We start from the raw sequence: 24,764 nt of genomic DNA, 5'->3' as shown, positions 1-24,764 counted from the left end.
CTCGGGTCGTCCCTTGTCCCTGGCTCATCCTTTGACCCCCAGCCCGCCCCTCGGCTCATCCCTCGTCCCATCATTAACCCCCAACCCATCCCGCAGCTCGTCCCCAGCTCGTCCCTTGTCCCCAGCTCGCCCCCCGGCCAGCCCCTCTCGCCGCCCCGCGGGTCTGCCGGCGGTGCCACCCTCCATTTCCCGGGGGCTCAACCGGCCCGGTGAGGCGCGATCGGGGGAGGGGGGGGTCGCCGGGCCGCGGCAGGGAGAAGGTGCGGCAGCCGGGCCGGGGGGGAAACTTTTCCCGGCGGCGGGGGCGAGGGCGGGCCGCGGCGCCCTCCCCGCTCCCCGCTGAGGCGAGGCGAGGCGAAGCGCGGGGGGGGGGCGGTCGCGCGGCGGGGCGGGAAGGAGGAGGAGGAGGAGGAGGAGGAGGAGGAGGAGGAAGGGGGGGAGCCGGGGGCACGGCCGGGCCTGCGCCGGGGAATGACGCGCAGCTGGCAGCCCTGCTCATGCGCGGCCGGCCGGGCGGTGCTAGCGCCGCGTCCCAGCTCGGGGAGAATGGGGCGGCATCCGGGCAGCGCCGACTGAGCGGCTTCTGGGGGCCGGGGCTGCGCCGCGCCGCGGGCGGCCGGGCTGGGGCGGGCGGGCGAGCGCCATCCGGCAGCGGGCGGCGGCGGCGGGGGCGCCGCGCCGCGCCGGCGGGGGGCTGCGAGCCGCCGGCGGCGCCCGGCGAGGAGGGGTCGGCGGCGGCGGCGGCGGCGGGCGGCGGCGGCGGGCGGCGGCGGGGGCTGCCCAGGGATTGTCTCGCTCGCTCCGCGGCAAGAAAGTTGGGCGGCGAGCGCGGCGGCGGCGGCGGCCCCCCCGCCGCGGTGCGCGGCGGCCGGAGCGGGGCCCCGGAGCGGCGCTGCCCCCGGGGAGGGGGCGCCGCGCCTGGATTATCCCGAGCTGGGTCGAGCCTCCTGGATCTGCCTCTCTCTTCCGCGCCGAGTGAATCCGAGGTGTCCTCGTCCTGATCCAGATATATTCCCCCCCCCCTCTCTTTTTTTTTTCTCCCCTCCTCTTCCCGTCTCTGCTTTTTTTGGGGGGTGGGGGGGGCGGGGGGTGGAAATTTGTCAAGGTCATTCCGTGGATTTAATATTTTTTGTGTGTGTGTGCCGCTCGCCCCACCGCCACCGCCACCCAGCCTTGCTCTGTGGATTATCATCGCCCTGGATCCGAGGGTCTGAACAGCAGGATTTTTTTTGTTGTTGTTGATTTTTTTTTAATTATTATTCTTTTTTTTTTTTTTAAGGGCTCCGGGGTTTGGAGAGGGGAAGCCGTGAGTTGGAGGGGGGCGACTTTTATCCCCCCCCGCGCCCGGCCTTCTCCCTTTTTTTTTTTTATTTTTAATTATTTTTTATTATTATTATTTTTAAATTTTTTTGATTTGCTGCTTCTTCGGCAATGGATGGGAAAATCCGGCAGAGCCGGAGGTCGAGGTCGCAGCGGGACCGCGTGCGGCGGCGGGAGGCGGCGGCCCGCGACCCGCGGAACCAGAGCCCTTCCTCGGGCTCCGAGAAGGAGCCGAGCCCCGGCAAGGAGAACGGCGGCCAGAACTGCACCGCCCCGCGGGGCCCGCCGCCCGCCGCCCGCGCCGCCCGGCCCCCGCGCCGCCGCCGCCGCGAGTCCAGCTCCCAGGAGGAGGACCTGATCGATGGCTTCGCCATAGCCAGCTTCAACACCCTGGAAGCGCTGGAGGTAAGAGCGGAGGGGGCCGGGGGGGCTCTTCGCTCCTGCGGAGCGGGGGGGGGGGGGGCGGGGGAAGTGGAAGGTGGGGGGGGGGGGGGGGGAATTGAAAAAAAAAAAAATTGAAAAAGGAAGCGCGGCGCTTTCAGGCTGCTGAATTTTGCAAATAGCAATTAATGTGCATTAATCCTGGTGTCAGCCCGCAGGGATCTCGGGGCTGCGGTCAGGAGGGTGGCGAGCCAGCCCGGGTGCTCGCAGCCCCGCTGGCAACTTGCTGCACCACTCCCCCCCCCCCCATGCCCTTCCCCAGGCCTTCCCCAGCCCCCCTTCTCCCTCCGGCTCCGGCTGGTGTTAACTATCACTTAGGGCAAGTCAAATGTTTGTTTGGGGTTTTAATTGGCTGGCGGAGGGCTGCAAAATATTCCTGCCGTGTTGGGATGGTCCGGTATTGTTGTGAATGGTGGAGCTTCCCCCTCCCACCCTCCTTCCTTCCCCCCCCCCCCCCCGGGCTCGAGGAGTTTGTGTTTGCGTTGCCAAAATGTTACTTTATCTGTCTCCGGAGATTGTTAGCAAATGGCTAGTGTTTGACATTTTGTGGAAAAGAGATGTTTAAATGGATAATAATCCCTTGGTTGTAATTCCCATTTTTGAAGTAATTGAACAAATTCTTCATCTCTTGTTGACTGTACATATTTTTCTGGTGTTAATAGGCTGGCAAAAAATATTGCTTGTCTAACTTATTACAAACAATATTTGCTGAGCAAATACTGCCTGCCTTGTCTGAGCTAAGCTAAGCAGAACAGGAAATTTAATATTTTCAGAGGGGCATTGACAAACTAAGACTTTGGCTTTTGATTTTTGTTTTGTTTGTGTATGAGGGGAAGAAGTGAGTTGTCACGAGAAAGCACCTAACGAGTCGCTTGACGGGCGTAATAACTTGAATTCCCAGTAAATATGAGCCATCCTGGTGCCTTTGCCCACTTTCTTTGACACGCCGTGGTAAAAATGTGGGCAAAGTTTTGGGTGCTCTCCCAACTTCAGATTTCCTGTCACTTGTGTATCTATTAGCCCGTGTTAGAGTGACAAAGGGTTCTGTGCAGGCTAATGAATAATCTCAGATTTGCCCTGGGATCTCTAACATCTTTGGCTCAGACTTTGAGATCCCATTTTGTTTGTGGGCTTTGCTTCTCCCCAGCCCACCCCTCCTGCCACGCCGGCGTCTGGGCTCTGGTGGCATCGTGGCTATAGGGAGTTTTTTGCTCATAGAACCAACTTCTCAAAGTCCTAGAGATGGTCCTTGTGCTCCCACGGAGGTGTCAGCGGTGGCCTTGGCCATCTACCCTGGTGTCGGGGCGATGAAACCTTTGCTTGGGGAGCCTGGGCTTCTGCTCGGGAGGGATGTTTAGCCTAGCAGTCCCTGAGCAGCACCAGGTGTGTAGGTACCGGAGTGGGAAGATGATTTGTGTTAGCTTGGTGATGGCTATTCTTTGGTGGCACCATTTGAGGGGTGTTGTCCTAACAGGAAAGTCAACTACTTTGTCTACGCAGAACTGATAATGAGTGAGTGATCTGCTTTCGTGTGCCTCTGAAACAAGCCATAGACCTGTCTGTCTTCTCTTTTTTTTTTTTTTTTTTTTTTTTCCTTGGGCATGCTCTTAGTCAAATATGCATCAGCAGATAGGTCCAATTAAACCCCTGAGTCTCTACTGAGCTGTCAGCAAAGAAAGTAAAATTCATCTTCCTGCAGAAATTTTCTACCATGATGAGCATGTTATCAGGAATAGAATTCAAATGATAGTGCAGTCCCTCCAGGGCTGACGGGGAAAACTCCGGGCTTTTCAAACGGGATAAGCCTTATTATCAAATCAACCAAACCGTAACCTTGATAATAGGGCGCATGAGGATGGAAGGTGACCTTAAACTTCTGCCACTCCAAAGTACATCTGTCTGTGGAAGCACTTCTGTTTTTTCTTTAAAAAAAAAAAAAGTTATATACAAGTCTACAAAACTGCCCCCTCTCAAACTCTTGCAAAACACTCTAGTACCATCTGAAATTAATTGGTTTCTGCTGTACTTACCAGCACGTGAGAGAATGCGTGCACCTCAGCATCTCGGATGGTAGTTGGCACCTCGGAGGGAATAGCACGAGCAGAATTCACCTGTTTCTTTCAGGTGCTGAGCTAGGAGGTATGTTGTATTCGAGGTTCTCGGAGAGCCCTAATGATCGTATGCATTTCGTAAATCCCAGTAACACTAAAAAGGAGAAAATACTCTGCATTGTGTGGATTTTTCCATGCAGCACTGTCTTTGACCATGAGTGATGTCTGGTGGATTTGATGCAGCAGCAAGGGAAGGGGATTATTAAGGCAAAACTACTTTAAAGCAACATATGCCCATGTAAATGACTGAAACGGCAAGGTCATTTTGCATGGTGTGGAGCTGTGTTCTCTAGTGAACTGGACCGCAACAGGTGGTTTTCTTCTGCTTTGGAGGAGATTCGCTTTTCAGTGTGTTTTTGTTTTTTAAGAGTACTCAAAATCTGCTGTGATGATATTTTGAAAATAAATAAGAATTGAAGCCTTCCATGTTCCTGAGGGAGGAGAAAGAATAAAAGTCAGTATGCAGCCTAGAAACAATACTGAACTAAGAAAGTCTGTTTTATTTAGTTTCTAATCCTAAAAGGAGCTTTTGTTGCATATGTGGTAGTTTGTTGTGATCCTTTCTTGTGTTCTTCGAGGTTTGTTTGTCACTTGATGTTACAGTGAGCTGTGATTGTGTTTAATAGGCTAGCTGAGCTTTGGGCTTCCCCCTGGAAATTAAATTTCTCAATGGTTAGGCAGAACTTAGTGGTAGAAACATTTGGGAGAGGTAAGGTGGTTTTTTGTTTGTTTTTCTTTTTATCTCAAAATATTGTGAATTCCCCTTCCCCGCTGAAGCAAATTCTCACCACTGGTGTTCCTGTAAATAAAGGGTGCTTTATAGAATAAATATATTCTTCCTTCATGTTGACCTGGGGGTATGAGCAGTTAAGATTAATACTGAGGGATGGCTTTATGAAGTCTCCTTTAGCTCTTTGGTGTGAATTTTAAGCATTCTGGATTTTGATTTAACTTACGTGGCAATGTTTCCTTTGGCACCTGTCATCTGAAAATACTGCATCTTGTTTCTGTGATACTTACTTGTGACTTGACTTACGGATCCCCTATCCTACCATCTTTCAGATAGACAGAGTTGATTTTTTTATATATATATTTTTTAAATTAAGGAAAAAAGAAGAAAAAAGCCCACGGACAAACCAGCAGCAGCCTTTTTCTGTACATCAGAAGTTAAAACTTCCCCTTTCCCTTCCTTCCTCTGAATTTTCTTGTATAAATCCACCTCCAACTTGGGTTACGTGCAGCTGATGGGTGCGTAGTGGTGTTGGGTTTTGGGTTTTTTGTTTTTGTTTTTTTTTCTAATACCCAGCCACGGAACATGACTTTGGAGTTAACAACCTGGAAACTTAGTTTGCCCTGACCTGCTGGCTTGAGGTGGTCAGCGAGACGGGCGGCTACTGGAAAACCATCAGATGATGGTGCTGCCCAGGAGGTGGTTCCCGTGCCGGGGATCAGAAAAAGCTGGCGGGCTGAGAAGCGGGGGATTTCTCGCCGCCTTCCGAAATGAATGGTATGTATGTGAGCATGTGTGTATATTCATTATGTTCAGACGAAGCTGCTAATTATTCTTGAAGGTGATTGGTGAATCAGAGCGAGAGAATCTAAATGAGTGAGTCGGTAGTTGAGGGCTCTCTCTGATCATAGCTGTTCCTTTCAAGTATGAAAAACAGCGCTAAAAGGGAACTTCATCAGAATGTTAATGAATGCGATCTTTGAGAGCAATTGTTCTCCCAAAGTAGTTGTAAAGACAAGGGGTTGTGTTTTCTTTTTGGCTGTTGTTTATCATTTTTACAGATTCCAGCAAAGCTTTGGAACGCCGTATGGAAATTTTAACTTTCCTGGTGTGTGCACGCGTATGGGTTTTTTAGGAACGTTTAACCGATTTATAGAATCTTGTGGAGAATCCGCTCGCAAATGTGCGTGGAGCGACGCGTTGTGCAGAAGTAGATCCCCGAGCTGAAAAGAGGCAGACCTTGACTTCGTGCACGTCGTGTTGAAGTGGTGATGCTGCCCTTACAAGCGGAATTGGGGCCCAGCTGCATCTGGTCGCAGACCCGAGGGAGATTAATGCTTTGCCCACTCTTACTTTTGTTCGTATCCAGAGGTCTGGCAGTGCTAAATTGCAGTCCCTTCTCTGCTGTTTGCACTTGAGTGTAGCAGAGTTTAGAAAGCCTAATGGTGATAGTAGACTTCTGGACAGAATCCATAAGTTCTTCAGCTGTTATCTTGATAAGGCTGTTTTCACATGTGTGTTGTACACTGTGCTGTTACTGTTGCTCTGATCTCTCATTGATAAGAAAACCAGTGTATTTAACTGCAGCTTCCTGTTCCAAAGGTTTTGTGCTAGTTCCGCCGACATAGCTATGTAACTTCCCATTTATCGTCATATCACTGTATATGTACTTTGCAGCTTAGTTTTTTCCATAGTCTTATGTTTTAAAACAAGTTTCTAGATTTTAAAGTATTTTTCCCTTCTACTTAGTTGTCAAGTGATGGTGTATCAAGTTGGCATTTCTGATGGCTGGTTATTCCTTAAAAAAAGTGCTTTTAACCTCAGGAAAGCTAATGATTTTCTGGATGGTGCTCTAAAGGCTCTAAATGCCTTTTGGTTTTCCTGAAGGCTTGTTAGTCTCCATTGGTTTGTTCTCCTAGCTGTTGATTTTTTGCATCTTGTCCGAAGAGGGTACTTAAGGTAGTTTTGTTGTTGTTAAGGAATAAGAGGTGGTTAACGCAGAGCTCAAACAGAAGGTCGAGCTCTGGAAAGCCTGAAGTATCTGCTCAGTCAGGCCAGGAACCGAGGGGAGCTAGGCTTCCTGCAAACCACGGTCGGGTGGCGGATGGTGATGAGGAAGGATCCAGCTCTTTGTTGGAGATGGAGTTCTTTACCTTATCAGTAAAACCTGCCAGGATCGATGGGCGTATTGTGCACAGGAGAGCGAGCTGCACAGCGGGAGTGACTGTGTGCATGGCACGTACGGCCCCCGACCGGGACGATGCCTGCAGCCTAGGTCAGGGCACCCTTAGTGCATTTAACGTGGCTGCGATGGCATCGGAGAAGGGAAACGGCTTGCTTGCCTGAGGCGTGGCTGTGAAAATCCCAGGCGAGTTCAGGGGTCACCCTCCTCTCTACCTGAGATCCCATTTTTAGCTCAAACTGCACTCGACCCTGTCTGTGTTTTTTGAAAGACCTCTTCATATCTTACCAATTTTTCCAAAATAGTTTCCTGTAGCATAACTGCTCAGCCTTTCTTCAGGGGTCTGAAACCTGGGGTAGAACATGAGATATGAAGCTTGCTGAAATGTCAGGGGGACCAACCACCACAGAGAAATTCAGAAGATATATATTCAATTTTTTTTAATTATAATTTCATATTTAAGAAATATAAGGTACTCGATATTGCACAGGTAAGATTTTTTTGATAAAAGGGATATAATAATATTCATCCAAATAATAGATGATATAGGATCCAAATTAATGTTTGCTTGCAGTAGTGCATTTGACTTCTTGTCTAGTAAGTACTGAAAACTTTACTGTCCTCTCAGTATGCTAACGAGATGCACTTTTTATCGTTTATCTCAATTATTTCACAGAAGGAGACTGACTATCACAATGTTACTTTCTGGGAAAATAACAGTGAACGAGGGAGCCCGGCAGGATGAGATCAGCCTGGCGTATTTCACTTTGTTTCTTTGATAGATTCCTGCTTGCTCTGCAGAAGGGCTGATGTATCGCACAACTGTACCTCTTTAAAAATTCATATAGGTACAGAGATACAATACCCGGGCTGGAGACAGTTACACTGATAGAAAGGTTTTTGGGTGGTTTTTTCCTCCTGGTATCCTCCTGTTCTCCTGCTTTCTGTTTCTTGGCGTGAGGTGTTGAATTCTCCAGGCACAGCCCCTGCAGGCTGCTCCCACCTGCATCAGGCTTAACTAGACCTGGTGGGCTTTGCATGCGTGTAGATCCTAAACCGGCTGCACCTTGGCTGGGGAAAGTGCTACCCAGAGGTGGGTATTGCGGCTGGTCTCTGTCCTGGTGATACAGGTCATGGGGAGCATCGTGTAGTTTGTGGTGCTGCGGCAAGTACTTGAGAGCGAACGGTATCAGCAAAACTGAAACACTGTCCCCTGCTTGATGCAGTATTTTTTTAAAAATAAAGATTTGAAATACAGTGCGGAGGATGTGCATCTTGGTATCAGTTGTATGTGAACATCCAGCTGTAAGTGAGAACCATTTCCAATTCACTGCACTTTAATGCCTCCAGTTTATCACGGTAAAGGTATAAAAGAGTTTTATGTAGGTGAAGTGGCTCTTGCTGTTTAAATATCTTCTGGCTCTGCTGTGTTCAGCACAACGGGGACTGTGACCGCTCCAGCCGTGCTCCTCGCATAGACAAGAGAGTTGGAGCACTATTTTACCAGTCCTGTTCCATCTCCTTGAAAAATAGTCTCTTTTCCGAAACTAATGAACTATTAAGAATACTGTTCAGATGCTGAAAGGAGAATCAGTCTTCATGTTATTAATCCGAAATGTTTAAAATGGAGCAGAGGGTTAAACAGCTCCTGAGCCGCCTAGGCAAAACGTGACCTGCGTTTGGTTGTTGGTCCAGTTCCTCCAGTGCGAGGGATTGTGAAAGCTGGGCAGGTAAGAACTGCAGCGGCTGCAGGGCTCTCCCACCCTGTGCCCAGGCAGGCCAGCAGATGTGTCGAGCCCTAATGACAGGTGAATAGGTGCATGTTGATTTTTGTAGCTTAATTATTTGGCACTGAGTGACTGGATCCGAAGTTCAGAAATAGCAGGTGAAAAGGAGCACAGGGCACCTATGTACATAGCGCTTGCGTGGTCCAAGATGAATGGAGAGCGTTTCCTTTGTAGCTCTGTCAAGACAAAAAGGGACTAAACTTGAACAGAAGTTGCATCTGCAAGGTCAGTGGTTGGCATGGGTAAGGGGATTGAAGGGATCAAAATGATTTCCCTGCACTACTGGCTGCAAAACGTGGGCTTATGGCACTGTTCCTGTCTCTGCCTTTGCTCAGAGCAAAGCTTTTTTAATCTTATACTGGCTATGTATAGTTGTGCCACACAGACGTGGCAATTTGAAGTCAAATGTTCTATTTTGGGGACTGCCAGGCACTGTCGGCAGGGCAAGGGAGCTGCACTTGGGCTTCTCTCCCCTATCCAAAGCCTGCCTTGCTCTCTTCTAACCAGGTTGTGATAGAGAGGCATTCAGAAAAAAAAAAAATATATATGGTGCACTTGTGCCTGTAGTCTAAATGTGAAGTTTCTAGTGTTTGCAGTTGGCTATCGTCGCGTTATCTTGCCCTCCAACAGATGTTCTTTCTAGCTTTGTAAAAATATGACTGTCATTGTTTGGTGGGTTTTTTTTCCAATTTTAAATATAGATTGATTTACTCTGATGCTAGCGTATCCCTGATCTAGCCTGTACTTAGTGAGGAGATGCTTAGGTTAGGAGGAAGTGTGCAGCCCAAGTTGGGAAACAAATGATAATTTAGGGCTTCTGGCTATTCAGCGGGCTGTGGCGTGCTGACGGACACCAAGGTCATTTCTTTAACCCCTCCTGTGGGTTAGTGAGGCTGTAGTTTCTTTCCTGGTAGCTGTTATTTGTACAGAGGAGCTAAAACCCCAAAGAATTTTAAGGGAAGAAATGTCTCGAACCTTACAATGACTTCAAGTGCATCAGCTAATAAATGTATTATTGCTGTTGATTTTTTTGGTGGCTCATAAATGTCTCTTGCACTGCTGTCGAAGAGGATGTGCAGCCTCTTTATTCCACTTAGCCTGAGCACATACTTGCACTCAGGGGGAGCGGGACTCAAGATAGTATGCAGCTAAGAGATGTTTATGGAATCGGTCAAACTTGATATAAAATAATTATGGTGTTTTGACAGCTTGTTAATAACTTGCAACCATTGGAAGAAATGGAATTATGGTGTTCTTGGTCCTTGATGGAACCTTGGCATTTCTTTCAGATTGTAAAATTAAAGAAAAAATGTGAAAGCCATTAAAATAGTTGGACGTGGTGCTTGGGAAAAATGATGGGCCGCTTAATTGAAAAAATGCTTCATTCTGGTTGAAGTTCATTGCAGTTCAGTTCCGCCTGCTTCCCTGTATCCTGTATGGAGAAGGAAGAGGGCTGATGCCCCCAAACTCTGTCTGGGAGAGGGTTTTGGGTGTCACTTGGTTCTTCATCTTATCTGTGAATGAAGTGGAAGGAAATCCTAGCGAGCATTAGACATGAGAGAAAAGTCTTGTCACCTGTAATGACTAAAATCCCCTGAAGTGTTGCCAGCGTGTACTTTAGGAATCATATAATTATATGATTATTGAAAGAGACATGAAAGACCTCATGGCAAAAACCTTAGAAAGGGGGAGGGAGGGAATCCATATGCAAATGAAGATACACAGAATTTGCTGTCTCTTTTTTTTTTTTCTAGCTACTTTTCAGTCCAAAGCTCACTAATTGCTTTTATGGGGATTACTTAATAAAACTGGGGCATGCAAAGGAGGGAGAAATTGTTTATGCTGCGTCACAAGGCTGGCTTGCAGTCCTACGGAGTTGGAGTAAGAATGGATTTTTAAAAGTAAAACTGCAAAGTGGGTTTTCTGCTAACAGAAAATAGCTATTTGTTGTAATGTTATCCTACAATAAAAGTGTTTTGTGGTCTGGCGGTTAGCAGAGGGGTCCGGAAGTTGAGATAACGGGGTTTTCTTTCTGACTCTGCCACAAATTTCCTCTCTGAGCTCTGGGCAAGTCCTTTCGTCGCTGCCTGTGTCACCTCGGCAGCCGGTGCCATTGCTTGGGAGGCTGGATGGGAGGCTGGATTTGCCACTCAGGGAAACTCATGTCACCCCTCTGACTCGAGGGAACCGTCTCTCAACCCTGGTATGTGTAACTTGAAATGCACGCTGTGTTTGTGCAGGAGGTGATGGGAGAGCCTCATATGAAAGAGTTGCTCACACCATCGGTGCTTAGGAGCCACGGCAGTGTTCCCTGTTTTGCTGTGTGACGGGGTGGGGATGTGCTTGTCCATGGTCGGGTGCTTCCAGGGACAGGTTTTGCGTGGGTGTGAGCACAGCACGCTGCGATGCTCCTCATGGCTGCGTGCTGGATGTTATAATGGGGAGCAAGTACGTGCATCGGTGTCTTCTGGCCTCATTTGTCACTTCGGTAGCTTGCAGCCAAAGTCGAAATCTTCCTGTGTGAACCGCTAGTGAAATGTTTCCCCTCTGCCCCACCTCAGGTTCATGTATGATGTGTAAGCGTCTTCCACGTGGGGTGTACTGACCAGTGCAGTGCCCCACTGAGCGTGCTACGCTCTGGGTACCGCTGCAAGTGCAAATCTAGTATGAGGTTTTCCTGAGCTTTAGGTCTCTATCTCCTCTTAGAGTTAAAATACAGGCCTTGACTTAGGGCTTCTTAAGTTCTCCTAGGCTTCATTAGCCCTTACTGATGCTCTGGATTTATAATCTTGCTTCTCATGGAAGCTCTTGTTCATGCATTTACTAGGAAACTCTCCTGATGCAGAACAGACCCGTATCTCAAGAGAGGTTTTGTTGCAAGATAGGCAAAAACCTCCTTCCTTTTTTTTTCTCAGACTTATCTAAAGCACTAGGTGCATTAAAAAAAAAAAAACCACAGCTACCTGCCATACTGCTCTTAATGTTTAGTTACTGAATATTTTGCAAGATCTCTCCAGGAAAAAGGAATACCACTTACTCTGGTATTCTAGGTTGAAGCTAAACAGTACCAAGTTGTGATATGAGTTTGCTAATGTGATTTTTAGCTGAAAATGACAATGGTTTTCCAACCAGATGGATTCTATAACTCGCCTGCTATCAGCTCATCCATCAAACTCCGCAGATGTCTGTACGTTCATTATAATGTGCACATGGTAATGTTGTTGATGATATCAAACAAACTGATAACCCTATACAAGCCCTATTAACGCTCTCTGGGCAGCCCCCTGGTGTGTGTTTGGCGGTGAGGGGAGTGGTGGGGGGTTTTTTGTTTGCAGGCTGTCCCTGCAGGTACTAGGCGGGAGTTTGGAGTTGAGCTACTTTCTCAGACCCTTTCCATTGCTATGGAGATGGCTGCATCTGCAGGGTCGACATAACTTGTGTAGAGAGAACCATTTTGAGATGACTTTGATACAGGCGCTGACGTTTCTGATGCTGTTTGTATCAGGAAGAGGGTTAATGAAACAGAAATGAGAGCCTCTGGGCTGCACATGGTCTGTAACTTGATTTCGTACAGCTCATGGCTTTTCTTCCACATCATTGGATGACACTAAGTCACATAGGGTATGTGACTTAGAAATCAAAATTTTATCTGCATCTAGGCAAAAGTGCTTGCAGGGCTCGATCAGAAAAAGGTTCCCATGCTCGTTACGAAGTCGTCTGTACAAGTTTTAGGCTTTTTGCAAGAAAAGATGATCTTTTTAGCAGCTGTTGGATAGGAGGTTGTCTAGAGCCTCGTGTTGACACCAAACCCTATTGCCTCAGTTAGGAAATGAGCTTGTGTTTTGGCAGGTGTAGGAGATGCTATTTCCAAAACAGAGGTTATGAACTGCTGTAATGGGGGCCTGTGTAAACTAATGTAAACTCCCAGGTGATACCTCAGATAAACTATGTGTAGTTTGTTTTCTTGATAGGTTCCCAAGAATTATTTCTGAAGTTGGTCTTTTTTAAAAAAAACAAACTGTTTACACAAACTGTTTCCAGCCAGAGCATCTTTGGTTTCTTAGCTTCAGCCGTGTTGTGTCCTGAGAAATACATTAACGGGTTGTGAAGTCTCTGAGCGTATTGCCTGGTTTTCCTCCACCCAGGAGGAGCTCAGGGTTGTCATCGCTGGGCTTATGAAGTTCCTGGTCTCTAGGCACATATTGTTCTTGTGCTGCAGCCTCAAAGAAATAATCCAGAGAAAATTATTTCTCTTGATTATTGAAATCTGTTGCGTTGCTCGGATGAAGCAGGCACGTGTGGGTTTCCAGGGGAGGGTGTTCAAGCCTGCCTGTTGGACGGGAGAGAGGTCTTTGGTTTCCTGATCAGTGCTTCCTGGTCAAAATATATCAGTGGATTTTCTTTACCGCTGCCAAAATAAATGCTGCAGACAATCCAGGGCCGGGAATGTCATCATCATCGGGTTACTGAGTTTCTGCCTGAAGGTCAGCTAGCTGTGACTGTTACTACTGTTACAGCTGTTTGCTGATATGTTTGTGGTCTGCACTCATACACCAAGCCTGGTTGCATGTCTTCAGTGTAGTGCTTGGCATAAAGACAGTGGCTCAAACAGGGGCATGTTTTATGATACGTCTCTGTAACTTTGTTTGTAAGGTCGGTACAACCTGTAAGGATATATTAATTTGACCTCAAAAAGGACAGGATGTGAATTGCAGGTGTTTATATCTGTGTTAAGTACAATGTGCTATTCATCTAAAATCAGATTATTTGGTTTATTTAGTGGTTCATGTGTATTGCCAGAGAGATTGGTCCTTTCTTTTAACACTTATATAGCAATGGGCAGATTTTACTTCCACCGCTTACTGTGGTCGCTTGGAGATGAGATTTGTGCACTGTACCAGCAGGACCGAAAGACAACCCATTTGTGCATGGTGGTGTTGGGAAGCAAGCAAGTAACATCGAGTTACAATGAAATGGGTAAACCCAAACGTCTGTCTTGAACTTCAGCCCAGCTGAGTCCAGCTTTCAGGAAGTGTCAGATCCGGGTGGAATGGAAACAGGCAGCAAAAACTATCAGGAGGCTGCTGGTGGGCTGTGCTGCCGTGGGGCCGGGAGCCAGAGAGGTCTGGCTGTCCCCGCCGGCCATGCCACCTCGGGCTGGGTGAGCATCTGCTTCCCCGGTGTGCCCGTCCTCCGCAGCGGTGACAACGTGGCCAGCACCTGGGGACGGTCTTGTGAAGCGTGGCGAGATGCTGTAATGCGGGGCCTGCTCCAGCGTTAGGGCTAGTAAATGGGCAGCTTCTGGTGGTGTGTTTCCTGCAAGCAAATAAAGCTTGCCTTTATTTGGGGTATTTCTTGGTTTGATTTTTATGTCATTTTGATTTTCTGCTAATTACCGGTAGGTGAATTTTCAATGTTTCAGTGTGCTTACTTGAACAAAAAGGAGCAAGTACCAAGGAGGGGGAACAGATTTTTGTCTCAAGCAATAGATGAATTCTTTTTGTTCTTTTACATCTCTCTCCTTTTGTGCATGTGTGTGTTAGAATTCCCATTCCCTGTTTGTAAATGTTTAGCAGATGAAGTCACTGGTGTTTTTCCTACTGTTACCTTTGTGAGGTTCAGAACATAAGCAAAATGTGATTCTTCACTCGGTCTCTGCTGAATACTGTAGGAATAATGAGTCTGTGCCTAAAGCGTAAACCAGACACAAAAAGCATGCCAATAAGAATGCAGACCTGGGGGAAAAAAAATGCAAAGTGTAGCTTATTTTACCAATTTTACTGGAGCATCCTTGTACGTATTTTGGGGTTGGGAAGGGGTTAATCATGCTGTAAGACTGGCCTTTCTGATGCATGGAGCAGAATGTGAGTGTGGGGGTCTCCCTTCCCCGGTGGCAGAGAGATGCTCTGGGGAGAGTGGCGGCTTGTGGCGGTGCAGTTTAACCAGTGTGCTTCTGGAAGCAGGGCTGGAAGTGAAAAAGCATGGGGGGGGGGGGGGGGGGGGGGAACAGCTGGCTTTGTGTCTTCATGGTGATCAAGCCTTTTCGAAAAGAGTAAATGCTGGTGTCTTGCAACGTATTCCTGATGCTGGTGAAAGGAACAGAAATAGGCGGGAGGTTTTCCCCACGAGTGTATCGACATCCCGTTGCTTGTGCTTCCCAGGTAGCTGCCAAACTAGAAACATGCAAATGTCTTTTTCTGGGGGATGCAGATACCTTTCAAGAAAGCCAGAATTTGGGTCGCAGCTGAATTATAAGGTAAAACCTTTGCAGTGATGTACAGAATATTTTTTTTTTAGACTTTCTAGTTCTTCTAATACTACGTTGTCAAGCTTTAAGGCTGAATGAACTTTAAATTCTGTGTTTAACAGCATTTAATCTTTCTGTTTCCTATTTTGTTCAGCCTGAACAAAGAAATAGTGTTGTGTTCTCTTTAGACTATGGTCATTGAAATAGTTTGTTTCTATTTTTAAATAAAAAATGAGAATTTGGGTGCCTAGTTACTTAGTGCTACTCCTTTTAACGTTGAAAGTTTGTCCTTTGTCCCCACTCTTCTTAATGTAGATTTTCTAAACAGCATCTAAAAATGTGTGTCTAAAAGACCTAATTAGTGTTGATATTTCAGTATCTGGACTTTTTTTAATAGGGCACCTGGATATCAGCACTAAATGTGAAGAAAATTGAACCTATACCCAAAGTGAATGCATGTAATTTTAATTGGGGGTGGGGGAAGAAACAACCCTAAAACTTCAGACTGAATTATTGGTTGGTGCGGTGTTTGTCCTATGTTCCGTGCGCCCCATGGAGGGAAGGGGGAAAATGGTATTTAATTAGTGCTTAAGTAATAACTTACTCACTTAGCTTTATGGTTTTAGAAAAATCTGCCTAGGCAAACACATCCTGGCCGGGGCGGATATCTGTTTGGTCGATATTATTTTAAGTCCGATAAAGCATTGTTCACACCTTCTTGGAATGTAATACGGGAATAAACGGGAAACCCAATCTCCTTAGCACCGCGTGTCGCACAGACAGGCCGTGCTCTGATACAGGGATTTATTTCATGCATGGTAGCCTAGACACGAAACAAATGTGTAGAAAAGGGAATTATGTAAAATTGAAAGTGACAATTATGCAAACATTCCAGTTGAGGAAGAAGTACATTCTTCTCTCTTTCCATGTGCTCGGCTTCAGAGCTAACGAGCAGCCTGTTGGGGTTTTTGGTCTGTGTGTTTGTATCTGTCATATCTCTCTCATCTCATCTGCTTCTTGTTTCTTTTACTTTTTTTTTTCGGTTTGACCTTATTTTCCCTTTTGTTCCATGGAGTCATTCAATCTTTGTACTGCTCCGTTTGTTTACCTTGCCAGTTAGCACCCTTCCATTTAGGAGCCCAGGGCTGTGGTCCTCAGCCCCTTGCAGCGCAGCACCGTGTCCTTCGCTCTGCACCTGGGTACGGGAACACACTGACTGACGGGGTCCAAATCCCTTTATTCAAATTTTTTTTTTTTTTTTTTTTAAAAGGAGGGGAAGCTGGTGAGAGAAGGAACAAGCTGTGAAAATAGCTCTGTATTTAGACAGACACCCTTCCGCAAAGCTAAACGACTTGATCTTCCATGCTGCTGGGTAATTCCCACGCTTGCAGAAATAGGGAGGGGGAGCAGGGAGGTGGGTCTGTGACCACTTTAATCTGACATAAGTAAGTGTTTTTGCTGAAGGAGATGGTCCTTTCCTGCCCTGGCTGCTTGTCCCGATTACCTCCCTTGTGCCAGCGTTAGCTTTTATGCTGCCAGGAAAACTAATTCCCTGGTTCCCTGATCTGGCTCACTGCACGGTCACGCACATGCCCTTCTGGCACAGGGGAGGCAGGACGCGGGGGAGAGGGGGATGCAGAGCAGATGTGTATTGATTAAAGAAACCCTGCAAATATGGCCTGAGCCTTTGGAGCAGGATTATAGCTACATGTTCTTTCTGTGTTTTAGGCCATCTTCTAAGTTGGGGGTCCACTGAAATGGATGGTCTATAATGATGATGGTGCTGGAATGACTCTGGTCTCAGTTAAGCTTGTGAAGTTGGGATGATGTGGTCATATATGGGGTAGTGGGGAGTGGCTGAGGGTAGAAGGGATTACTTGGAAAGATAAAACCTCACTTGCAATTTAATTGCTCTGAAAACCCAGATTCTACCTTGTTTTCACTGATTAGTTTCCATGTGACAGGGAGAAAGAAGAGACGAGCTGTTGTTTGTGCTTGGTTGGGTGCTTGGAGTGGATGAGGTATCTAACCCGCTTGATGGCAGAAGGTTAAAAGTAGTGCAGTCTGTAAATGGTATTTGTAGCTCAGTTCACACATGAATTCCTTCTTTCAGCCTTCTGTTTTCTTTTTCTCCTATCTTTCTTTCTATACTGTATCCTGTGCACGTGTTGTATAAAGGAGAAGCCTGTATTGGATATTAAATCTAAGGAGTGGGGGAAGAAGCAGCTCTTCTCATCAGTGTCATTTTCCCTGCTGTAATCCCACAGAGGGATTGAAGAAAGTGTCGGGAGAATAAGATCAGTGTTTGAGCCCAGCTAAACGCTGGCTCTGCTGCAGAAAATGGTTTTAATGGAAGCTGGTTGTGTGGGGAGGGTGAGAAAATTGCATGTAAATTGTGCAAATTTCTAAATAAAAAAACATTTAATTGCATTAAAAGAGCGGGAGGGACCCTCTTGTGTGCACATTGAAGACTTCAGTGAGCATAAGTAACCTCTGTGGCACAGTAGTCATTGACCTTGTCAAATCATGCCATTGGAGGTCATGTGTGGTGAAGTGGGTTGCCACAGGGGCTTAGCACATCTGGGCAGAGGATTTTTACATCTGAGCGTGCGTGCCAAATCCCATCTCCAGCAGCGCATACGGATTCATCAGGAAACACAAGGAGAGAGAAGATGGGAAAGCACCTGCCAGAAATGCATGGGAGAAACCTGTCTGGAGCCAGGGGCTTTCTTGACCCCAGTTGCAGGAGAAGGGGCAGTTGGTTACGCCCTGGACTCCCAGCTCCAACGAGAAGATGGACTTAAATTTAACTGTAAGAAACCTGCAAGCTTCCCTTGGTAATCTCATAATTAGGTAGTTTTTGACACAGGACTGTCTTTTTTGCCTTGGTTTCCCCTTTAGTTTCATGTGTACAAACGTTCTTTTACATCCTGCCTATGGCTGTTGGTTTGGTATGAGCAGGTACAGCTTTGTGCCGGTGGGAGGCTGATTTGCTTATGCACTTTCTAAGTATTTTAGGCTGAAAATATGAATAGGGGATGACGTTTTGTTAAATCTTAGAAGATAAGAAATGAGATGACAGTGGTATATCAACTCCTGTGTAGGACCTAACACTTACTGTCTAGATTAATGAAGATATTAGGCCCATTTCACAGATGGGAATGCCTGAAGCAGAGGGAGAGCGAATAATTACTAGCAACTGATCCATTTACTCTGTGCCTAGAAGGGAGAATATTCAAGACTTTAACTTTGCTGCTTTATTGAAGTGTTTAACAGAAAGCTTGCTGGCAAGGTATCATTGAAGTTTAAGCATTTGAGTGTGAGGTTTTACACAGACCTGTTCTGCTTTGCCTCCTATATTCTTCTACAATTCTGCCTTAGTTGATTTAATTTCATATCCCATGAAGAAGGCATTAAAAGAAAATTATCAACACTTCCAGCAGAAAAATAGTTGGTATCTTAGTAGGTAAAAGTGGCGTTAAAGTTGAAGCTAGCTAGTCTTTGTGTTTGCCAATAAGGGAGATAATTTGTCACTGATTTCCATTGCCTCCTGGATGAGCGGAGAAATGACTAATGCTTTGCTCCTGCCTTAGTTGTGAGGACCTGGAATGAAGCTGGTTGTAGTTACTAAAAGACTAAATGATGATGAGTTTTTATACTTGTGCTAAATTTTTGCTAGGCAGGAAAACGTGAGAGTTCTGCAAAGTTAGGATTTTTAGAAAGTAGTGTGTGGGTAACACCAGGAAAATGATGCTGAAGGTCAGTTGTTGAAGGTACTCTGTTTAGGAGAGAGTACCTGTCCTGACGGACAGTCGGGCTCACAAGTGACACACACAGCAGAGATGCAACCCACGCTGGGATTTTCAGCACTGGTGGCTTCTAAGGCTTCGTCAGAGGATACACAGTTCTCTACAAAGTTGTGTTTAAGACTGCTGGTAATGGGTGCGTTTTTCGTAGTCACCTTTAGAAGTTGTCTCTTGACTTCCCACTGGGGACTGCGGGGCACAGATGAAAGTCTGGACTTGTGTCGCAGCAGTGGTGGAGCTCTGGATGGAGCCTGGGTTCTCCTGCTTCCCGCTTCGTTACAGTACTTACTGTACCATATTGCATCCGAAATACTAGGTTGGACTTGGAGAATTAAGTGGCGCAATTATGAAGTGGAGAAAAAAAACACTTATGTGGTGGCTGTGATAGATTAGTCATTTTGTACCTCTAAATAGCCAATTATTCCTCTGACTGGCTTTTACCTGACCAATTTGCATGTGCAGTCATGGTAACTGGTTTGCAGATTAGGCACAGAATTTCACGTGGATCTGATGTCGCATTTTGGTCTCGTACGTGTGGTGCTCCCTGGAAGCAAAATGCACGGATGAGCGTTTCTGTGTAACCGATTACCATTAGCTGCTTTGTATTTTTTCACTCTCAAAGCCTTTTCACACTCAAAGGAAACAAGATGGCTCACTCTTATTGTAGTCTTTTTTCTTTCTTTCTTTCTTCCTTTCTTTCTTTAATATCTGACAGGACGATGTAAAGTGCTCCGTCAAAGCTGCAGCACAGATTTCATTTGTATTGGCGTTCTCGGCTCTGTAGTTTGAGAACACATTGTTCGAGGGCTGGGAACTTGCTGGAGCTGCAGTGTATTTCAGACGAGATATGAAAGGGGAAAAAAAAAAGAGCTGGAGGAAAGAAGGAAAAATAAACTGAAGCAGCATGGAGTGACCAAGGGTGAAATCCTGCCTCGCTGAAGCCGGTGTCAAAACTCTCAGTCTTCCCTGGTGCCAAGTTTCCATGTCTGCTCTCTGATTTTGATCTTAACTCCACTGGTGTGCTGAAAATTAACAAATGGTAATAGATTTAACATTGTACACCTAGAGAGCTAAGTGAAATCTTAATTTGAAGAATATTAATTATCCAGGTAGCTGAATTTTGCTGGTAGGTTAAATATAAGCTCTGTTTTTGTCGGGGATTTGTGTCAATTTAGCGTGCTGTGGACTTCATAGAATCTCTGATATGAACAGTCTTTGAAGTGGAGAAATGGTCTAAAATATTTGCCAACAGCCAGCTAGCTTTTTAAAAGCTTCATGTGCTTCAAATAAGCAAGACCTTTTAAAAAACAAACAAAAACCAGTTTGCAAGTGCAAGAATAACAAGATACTTTTGAAAAAGTATTTTTTTTTTTTCATATGGGCTCCAGCAACTCAGCTGTAGTTACCTTGGTCTCCAGTGCTGCTAAAGACAAATTAAGTTAATAAAACAGTATCTCACAACATCATAGCAAATAAATTAGCTAATCTGTATGCAAGTTTCTTGCTACGCCAAACTTGAACTGCTTAAGCGTTTCCTCTTTTGATGAGAGGTAGAAGTTTTATAAATGTAACCTTTTCAAGGGTCTGTGAAACAACGCCTTGTCAAGCATTCAGCAGTCTTCTGCTGGATTCACGGAATAAAGATTGTAGGTTGAAGTATTTTAAGGAAATTATATATTTATTTTCTCATGACAACTTCATCTTAAACTGATAATAAATTTGTACATTAGAAGGTGGGTTCCAGGGAGGCGGTTGTATCCACCTGCCTTCGCATGGTGTTACCCAACTTCATTGGTAGCTGAAGGAGTTTCTTGTTTTGCATCATATACTAACAATATACTAGCTATAATAAAGTGTATGTGCATGCACATCCATGCACGAGCATATGTGTGTTCTCTCCTCCATGTACTTAAAATAGTTGGACCTGTCTTAGATATCTTGTAAACTCCTGTTTGTTCCTTTGCCTGTTCTTCTGGGACTGACCTCTGATGGCACTGTACATTTTTTTTTAACAGAGGAGCACCTGTGAAGTCTTCTGGTCTTGCATAAAACCTACTGTTCAAATAATTACAGGCGTACAAGCACCTAGTTTAAGTTGTCTGAGCTGTTTAAACTTGTGAGGCTTTTCATGTCCTGCTTATTGAACATCAGTGTGTAAGTTTAATAAAACTGGGTGTGAAATTTAATTTTTGCAAATATTTTCTCTGAAGTAGCTGCTTGAGAGCCCCTCCAAAGTACTTTCAGTGCGGGGGGGGGGGAGCCTGGAAAAATCAGAGTTGAAAATTGGGGCACACGTCACTTTTCCCCCTGTCTAGATAAGTTATTTAATCTCTGTCCCTCTGTTTCTTCTGTAAAACAAGGATAACTTATCTCACGGTACTTCTACTGCTTAGCAGTTGTAAACCCCGCATGCAGGATCTTTTTGATAGGAAGTACAGTAAGATTAAAGTACAGTGTTTTGTTCTGAAGAGTTTGAGGATGAAGTTTATAGGCAACCGTAAGCTGTGTGTTTGTTTATGATAAAATTGGGAGATGAAGTATAAAGGAACAGGCACTGGTACTGGCCGTGTAACTTGCAGCTTTACATTACAAACAGGCTCTTGTTTGTGGTGATAAAGGCAAGAAATCCAGTGTATTCTACTAGCTACAAATAGCTACATGGGGTAGAGCTTTTCACTCTGTAAAAATGAGCTTTTTCTCATTCTCAAATCAATCTCTCAGCTGCTCCTGTTAAAAGGGTCTTCTCTCCACCTGTTTAGTAGCAGTGAATTTTTGTTACTCTAAGGGTAAAAAGCATCTTTGCTGCTGAACATCCGTCGGCTGTTGCTGTTCTCTCCTCCCCCACCTTTTTCTATATTCTCAGGATTTAGTTTGTGAAATTCCCCCCCCCGCCCCGCAATCCTTTGGCTTAATCAGTTGGAAAGTGCAGACAGCAGCATAGCAAGGCAATAGGTTGCTCTTGATGGTCGTATTTTCCCCACTAACTGTTCCCTGCCTCTCCTTGGTTCTGTAAAATGCTTGTGAATTCATCCTTTCTCCCAAGCGTACATAGCTCTGGCGTGACTCGCTGATGCGGCCGGGATTGCTGAAGCATGTGAGAGCGCCTTGCAGAGCTGCCCAGAGCAGATTCCTTCCCGTGCATGCTGCCCTTGGGATTTCGGTGTCTCATCTTCCAGAGGTCTGCCAAGTGCAGTAGAAACCCTGCTGTACGTGCACAGGGGTTTACGTTTTTCCCCCACCCCCAGCTTTCCTGGATATTGTGTAAATATTGGGGGTGGTGGTGGTGAGGTTTGTGTGGATGCTGAAGAATTTTGGAGGGGGAAGTCAGCTTGGTAGCCTCAGGGTATGATTTTTATAACCGATAGCTGGAGATGTCTCTTCACTTATCTCTAATGGATCCACTGTCTTAAAGCTTTTTGGCGACAAGATTCAAAATTGATTTTTAATCTTCCATGAGGGGAAAGATATAAAACGAAAAGTTTCTCCTCCAGACTGTACACCTGGATATTTCTGGATGTGTATCTGTGGGTTGTTCTTCATTCCTAGACCCTTCCACAAACACAGCTCATCATCTGCTTGTGCCATGGATTGTTCCCTCGTGTGTTTGAGCCAGAAAATCTTAAAGGCTTTTCGTACCTGCTTAGGGGACTTGTTAATAATAGTGGGCTGCTGGGGACAGATGTCCTGGAAAGCTTTTCAATGGTGGATCAAAATTTTAAAAAACCCAACAAAACAAACAAACAAAACCCCAAACCCACCCAAGTTGCATAAGGCACATAATTAAGATTGTGAGCAGTTTGCTTCCCCAGAATTCAAACTGGTGCACCGTTTAACCCATGATGTGGGTTAAATGTGCATAGGAGAGATTGTGCTAATACAAGCCGTAGATCCTGGGAAACGAGCAAATTATAGTTTAGGCAGCCATGTGAAAGGCTACTTCAAAAAGAGCAGAGGGCCATATTACTAGGGCCGTAGCCGGAATGATCCGGAGAGTTATGCATGGAGGTACTACAATAACTGCTGTCAGGATTGGTCTGAGTCCCTCGAAATTCCTTGTATTAAAAAAAAAAAAAAAAAAAATTTACACACATAGCATGGTATTAACATGTTTGCGTCAAACCAGTGTGAGTCTGGGCTGGGGCACCGTCTCTAGACCCTGCTAGAGCACTCGATCGCTGCCTAAAGAGGGACTCTTGCAACAGCAGAGGAGCAGCAGGCAAAAATATTCCTTTGGGACTTCATTCCTATTATTTCACTGATACCTTTTTAATAAATCCCAACAAAGAGTGGCTGAGTGCCCAGCTATAGAGAAGCAGGCAGTGGTAAGCTGGTATGCAGGTCAGTCTGTGTGGGATGTATACGTGCTGTGTGTTGTTACTGGTCATTTTGTTCATCCTCTGCATGTTGTCGAATTCTCCGTCTCTGCTTTCCATGTACATCATAGATGGGGAAATTGCAGAGAGAGTTGCACAAAGCCGCCTTTCTTCTTCATTTCTGCTTAAATCTCACGTGACAGTTGGACAGAAGCTGTTTTCACTGCTTGAAGTGAGGGGGAGGTGAAATGGGTGGTGGATTTTTAAAGAAAACTTTATATACTTATTTTTCTGCATGCAGGCGGCTTGTGTTTGTGGTGGTGTGGGCAAGGAAGCACCTCATTATGCAATCTGTATCGGATCTATAGTGGAGAGAACTCCATTTCCTCCTGAGTACGGGTTTGTCCCCCTTGTCAAATGAGTTTGGATGCCCCTGTGAGTTTAAGCCTCTTCTGACGAAGGGGATTGATTCTGCCTTTCCTTCCCAACTGGTGGCTGCTGGGGGAGCTGGCTGCAACAGCAGCGCAGGGTGTATTTTGCCTTTTTATTTCTTACTTTTTTTTTTTTCCCTTTTCTTCCTCCCTGTGCCGCCCCCCCCCCCCTTAGTGGGACACAGGGCGGAGGGGTTTCTAAATCACATTAATTGCTTGTGACACCACTCTGGGCTCTCTCCAGAGCCGACGAGCCAGGGCCAGTCATCACCCCTCCAGCATGGCCAGACTGATCTGGGCTTGCGTTGCAGCCTGAACCATTTGCTTTCACGAGAATTAGAAAAAACCACAATTTAACTGACTGGGATTTCCTGGCTTGAATGCAGGGGGCTGCAGTCCTGCCTCCCCTGCACCGTCACCCCTCCTCAGCCGGGCGCAGGCATGGGGCGGCCAGGCAGAGCCTTGCCGCCGCAGCAGGTGGGTAACGCCGTCGAGCCGTGCCCCGGCCCGGGGTTTGCAGCTGCACGGTGCAGATTAGCGAACTGCAGGAAATGGCAGGGCTGCGCTTCCTCCATCTGCTGCTGCCTCCCCCCATCGCCCTCCCCATGGCGGGAGGCGCGTGCGGTGCTGCCGGGGGGGTCGGGGTGGGTGTGCCGGTGTACATGTGGACCCGCCACAGCTGAAACCAAAGGGCAGTGAGATGAATTACAGTAATTATTGGAAGACTAGAGAACTAGCCGTGCTTGTCCCCCCTACCCCATCACCTCCTTCACCCTGAGGTTGGTGGCTTGCGGGAGGAGGGCTGGCTCACGTCTGGTTCCCATCGGGCATCGCTCCCGCTGCCAGGGAGCAGGATGGAGATGAAGGAGCCTGAATAAAACATTCAGGCCGCAGGCTAAAAGCAGAAGTGGAGCTCATCCCCATGTGCTCGAGCTCCGAGGAAGCTCCTGGCCAGCCCTCCCGGCGGTAGCATGGCGCCTGCCATGCGCTGGGCCAGAGTCGTGCGAGGTGCGGCGAGGCAAGGAAAGGGCCGGTCGCCCGGCAGTCCTCCAGCCGCTGTCCCTCGGGCCAGGCTGTAGACAGCAGGTCTGTTTTCAACATGTTGTTTAGTGCTGGGTTTAAGTTGATCAACCCTCTGGCTGCGCGTCCCGATTTCTTGGTGTTGTGGCCACAAAGAAGTTTGAGCGCGAGAGGTTGGGGGCAGACGAGCACAGCGAGGGTGAGCTGGGGGCGCGCGGTTCTGGCCCTCCTGTTGCTGTTGCAGTGGCTGTAAAGGAATTAAACCTCAGGTTTGAGGTTTTGTTTTAAAATTACGTACTCTTCAGAACAGCAGTTAGGAGTGGGATACTGTACCATGTGGGGGAAGGAGAGGAGCAGTTGACACAGGTGTTTCACA

The 24,764-nt window shown here is 46.5% G+C and overlaps 1 protein-coding gene across 19 annotated transcripts in view; it reads left to right on the top strand.

Moving 5' to 3' along the window:
- The first annotated feature begins 1,100 nt into the window (after positions 1–1,100).
- The window catches only part of FBRSL1 (fibrosin like 1), a 561,550-nt gene continuing 537,886 nt past the window's right edge, over positions 1,101–24,764 (top strand). For all 19 annotated transcript variants that reach the window (XM_076353190.1, XM_076353207.1, XM_076353200.1 and 16 more), the window contains exon 1: positions 1,101–1,725. In XM_076353190.1, coding sequence (XP_076209305.1) covers positions 1,432–1,725 — 294 coding nt within the window. In that variant the 5' untranslated portion in view covers positions 1,101–1,431. The remainder of the gene's footprint in view (positions 1,726–24,764) is intronic.

The sequence above is a fragment of the Aptenodytes patagonicus genome, chromosome 15 (assembly GCF_965638725.1).
Source record: "Aptenodytes patagonicus chromosome 15, bAptPat1.pri.cur, whole genome shotgun sequence".
In the NCBI taxonomy this organism is placed as follows: domain Eukaryota; kingdom Metazoa; phylum Chordata; class Aves; order Sphenisciformes; family Spheniscidae; genus Aptenodytes; species Aptenodytes patagonicus.
This window is presented reverse-complemented; position numbering and strand designations above follow the sequence as displayed.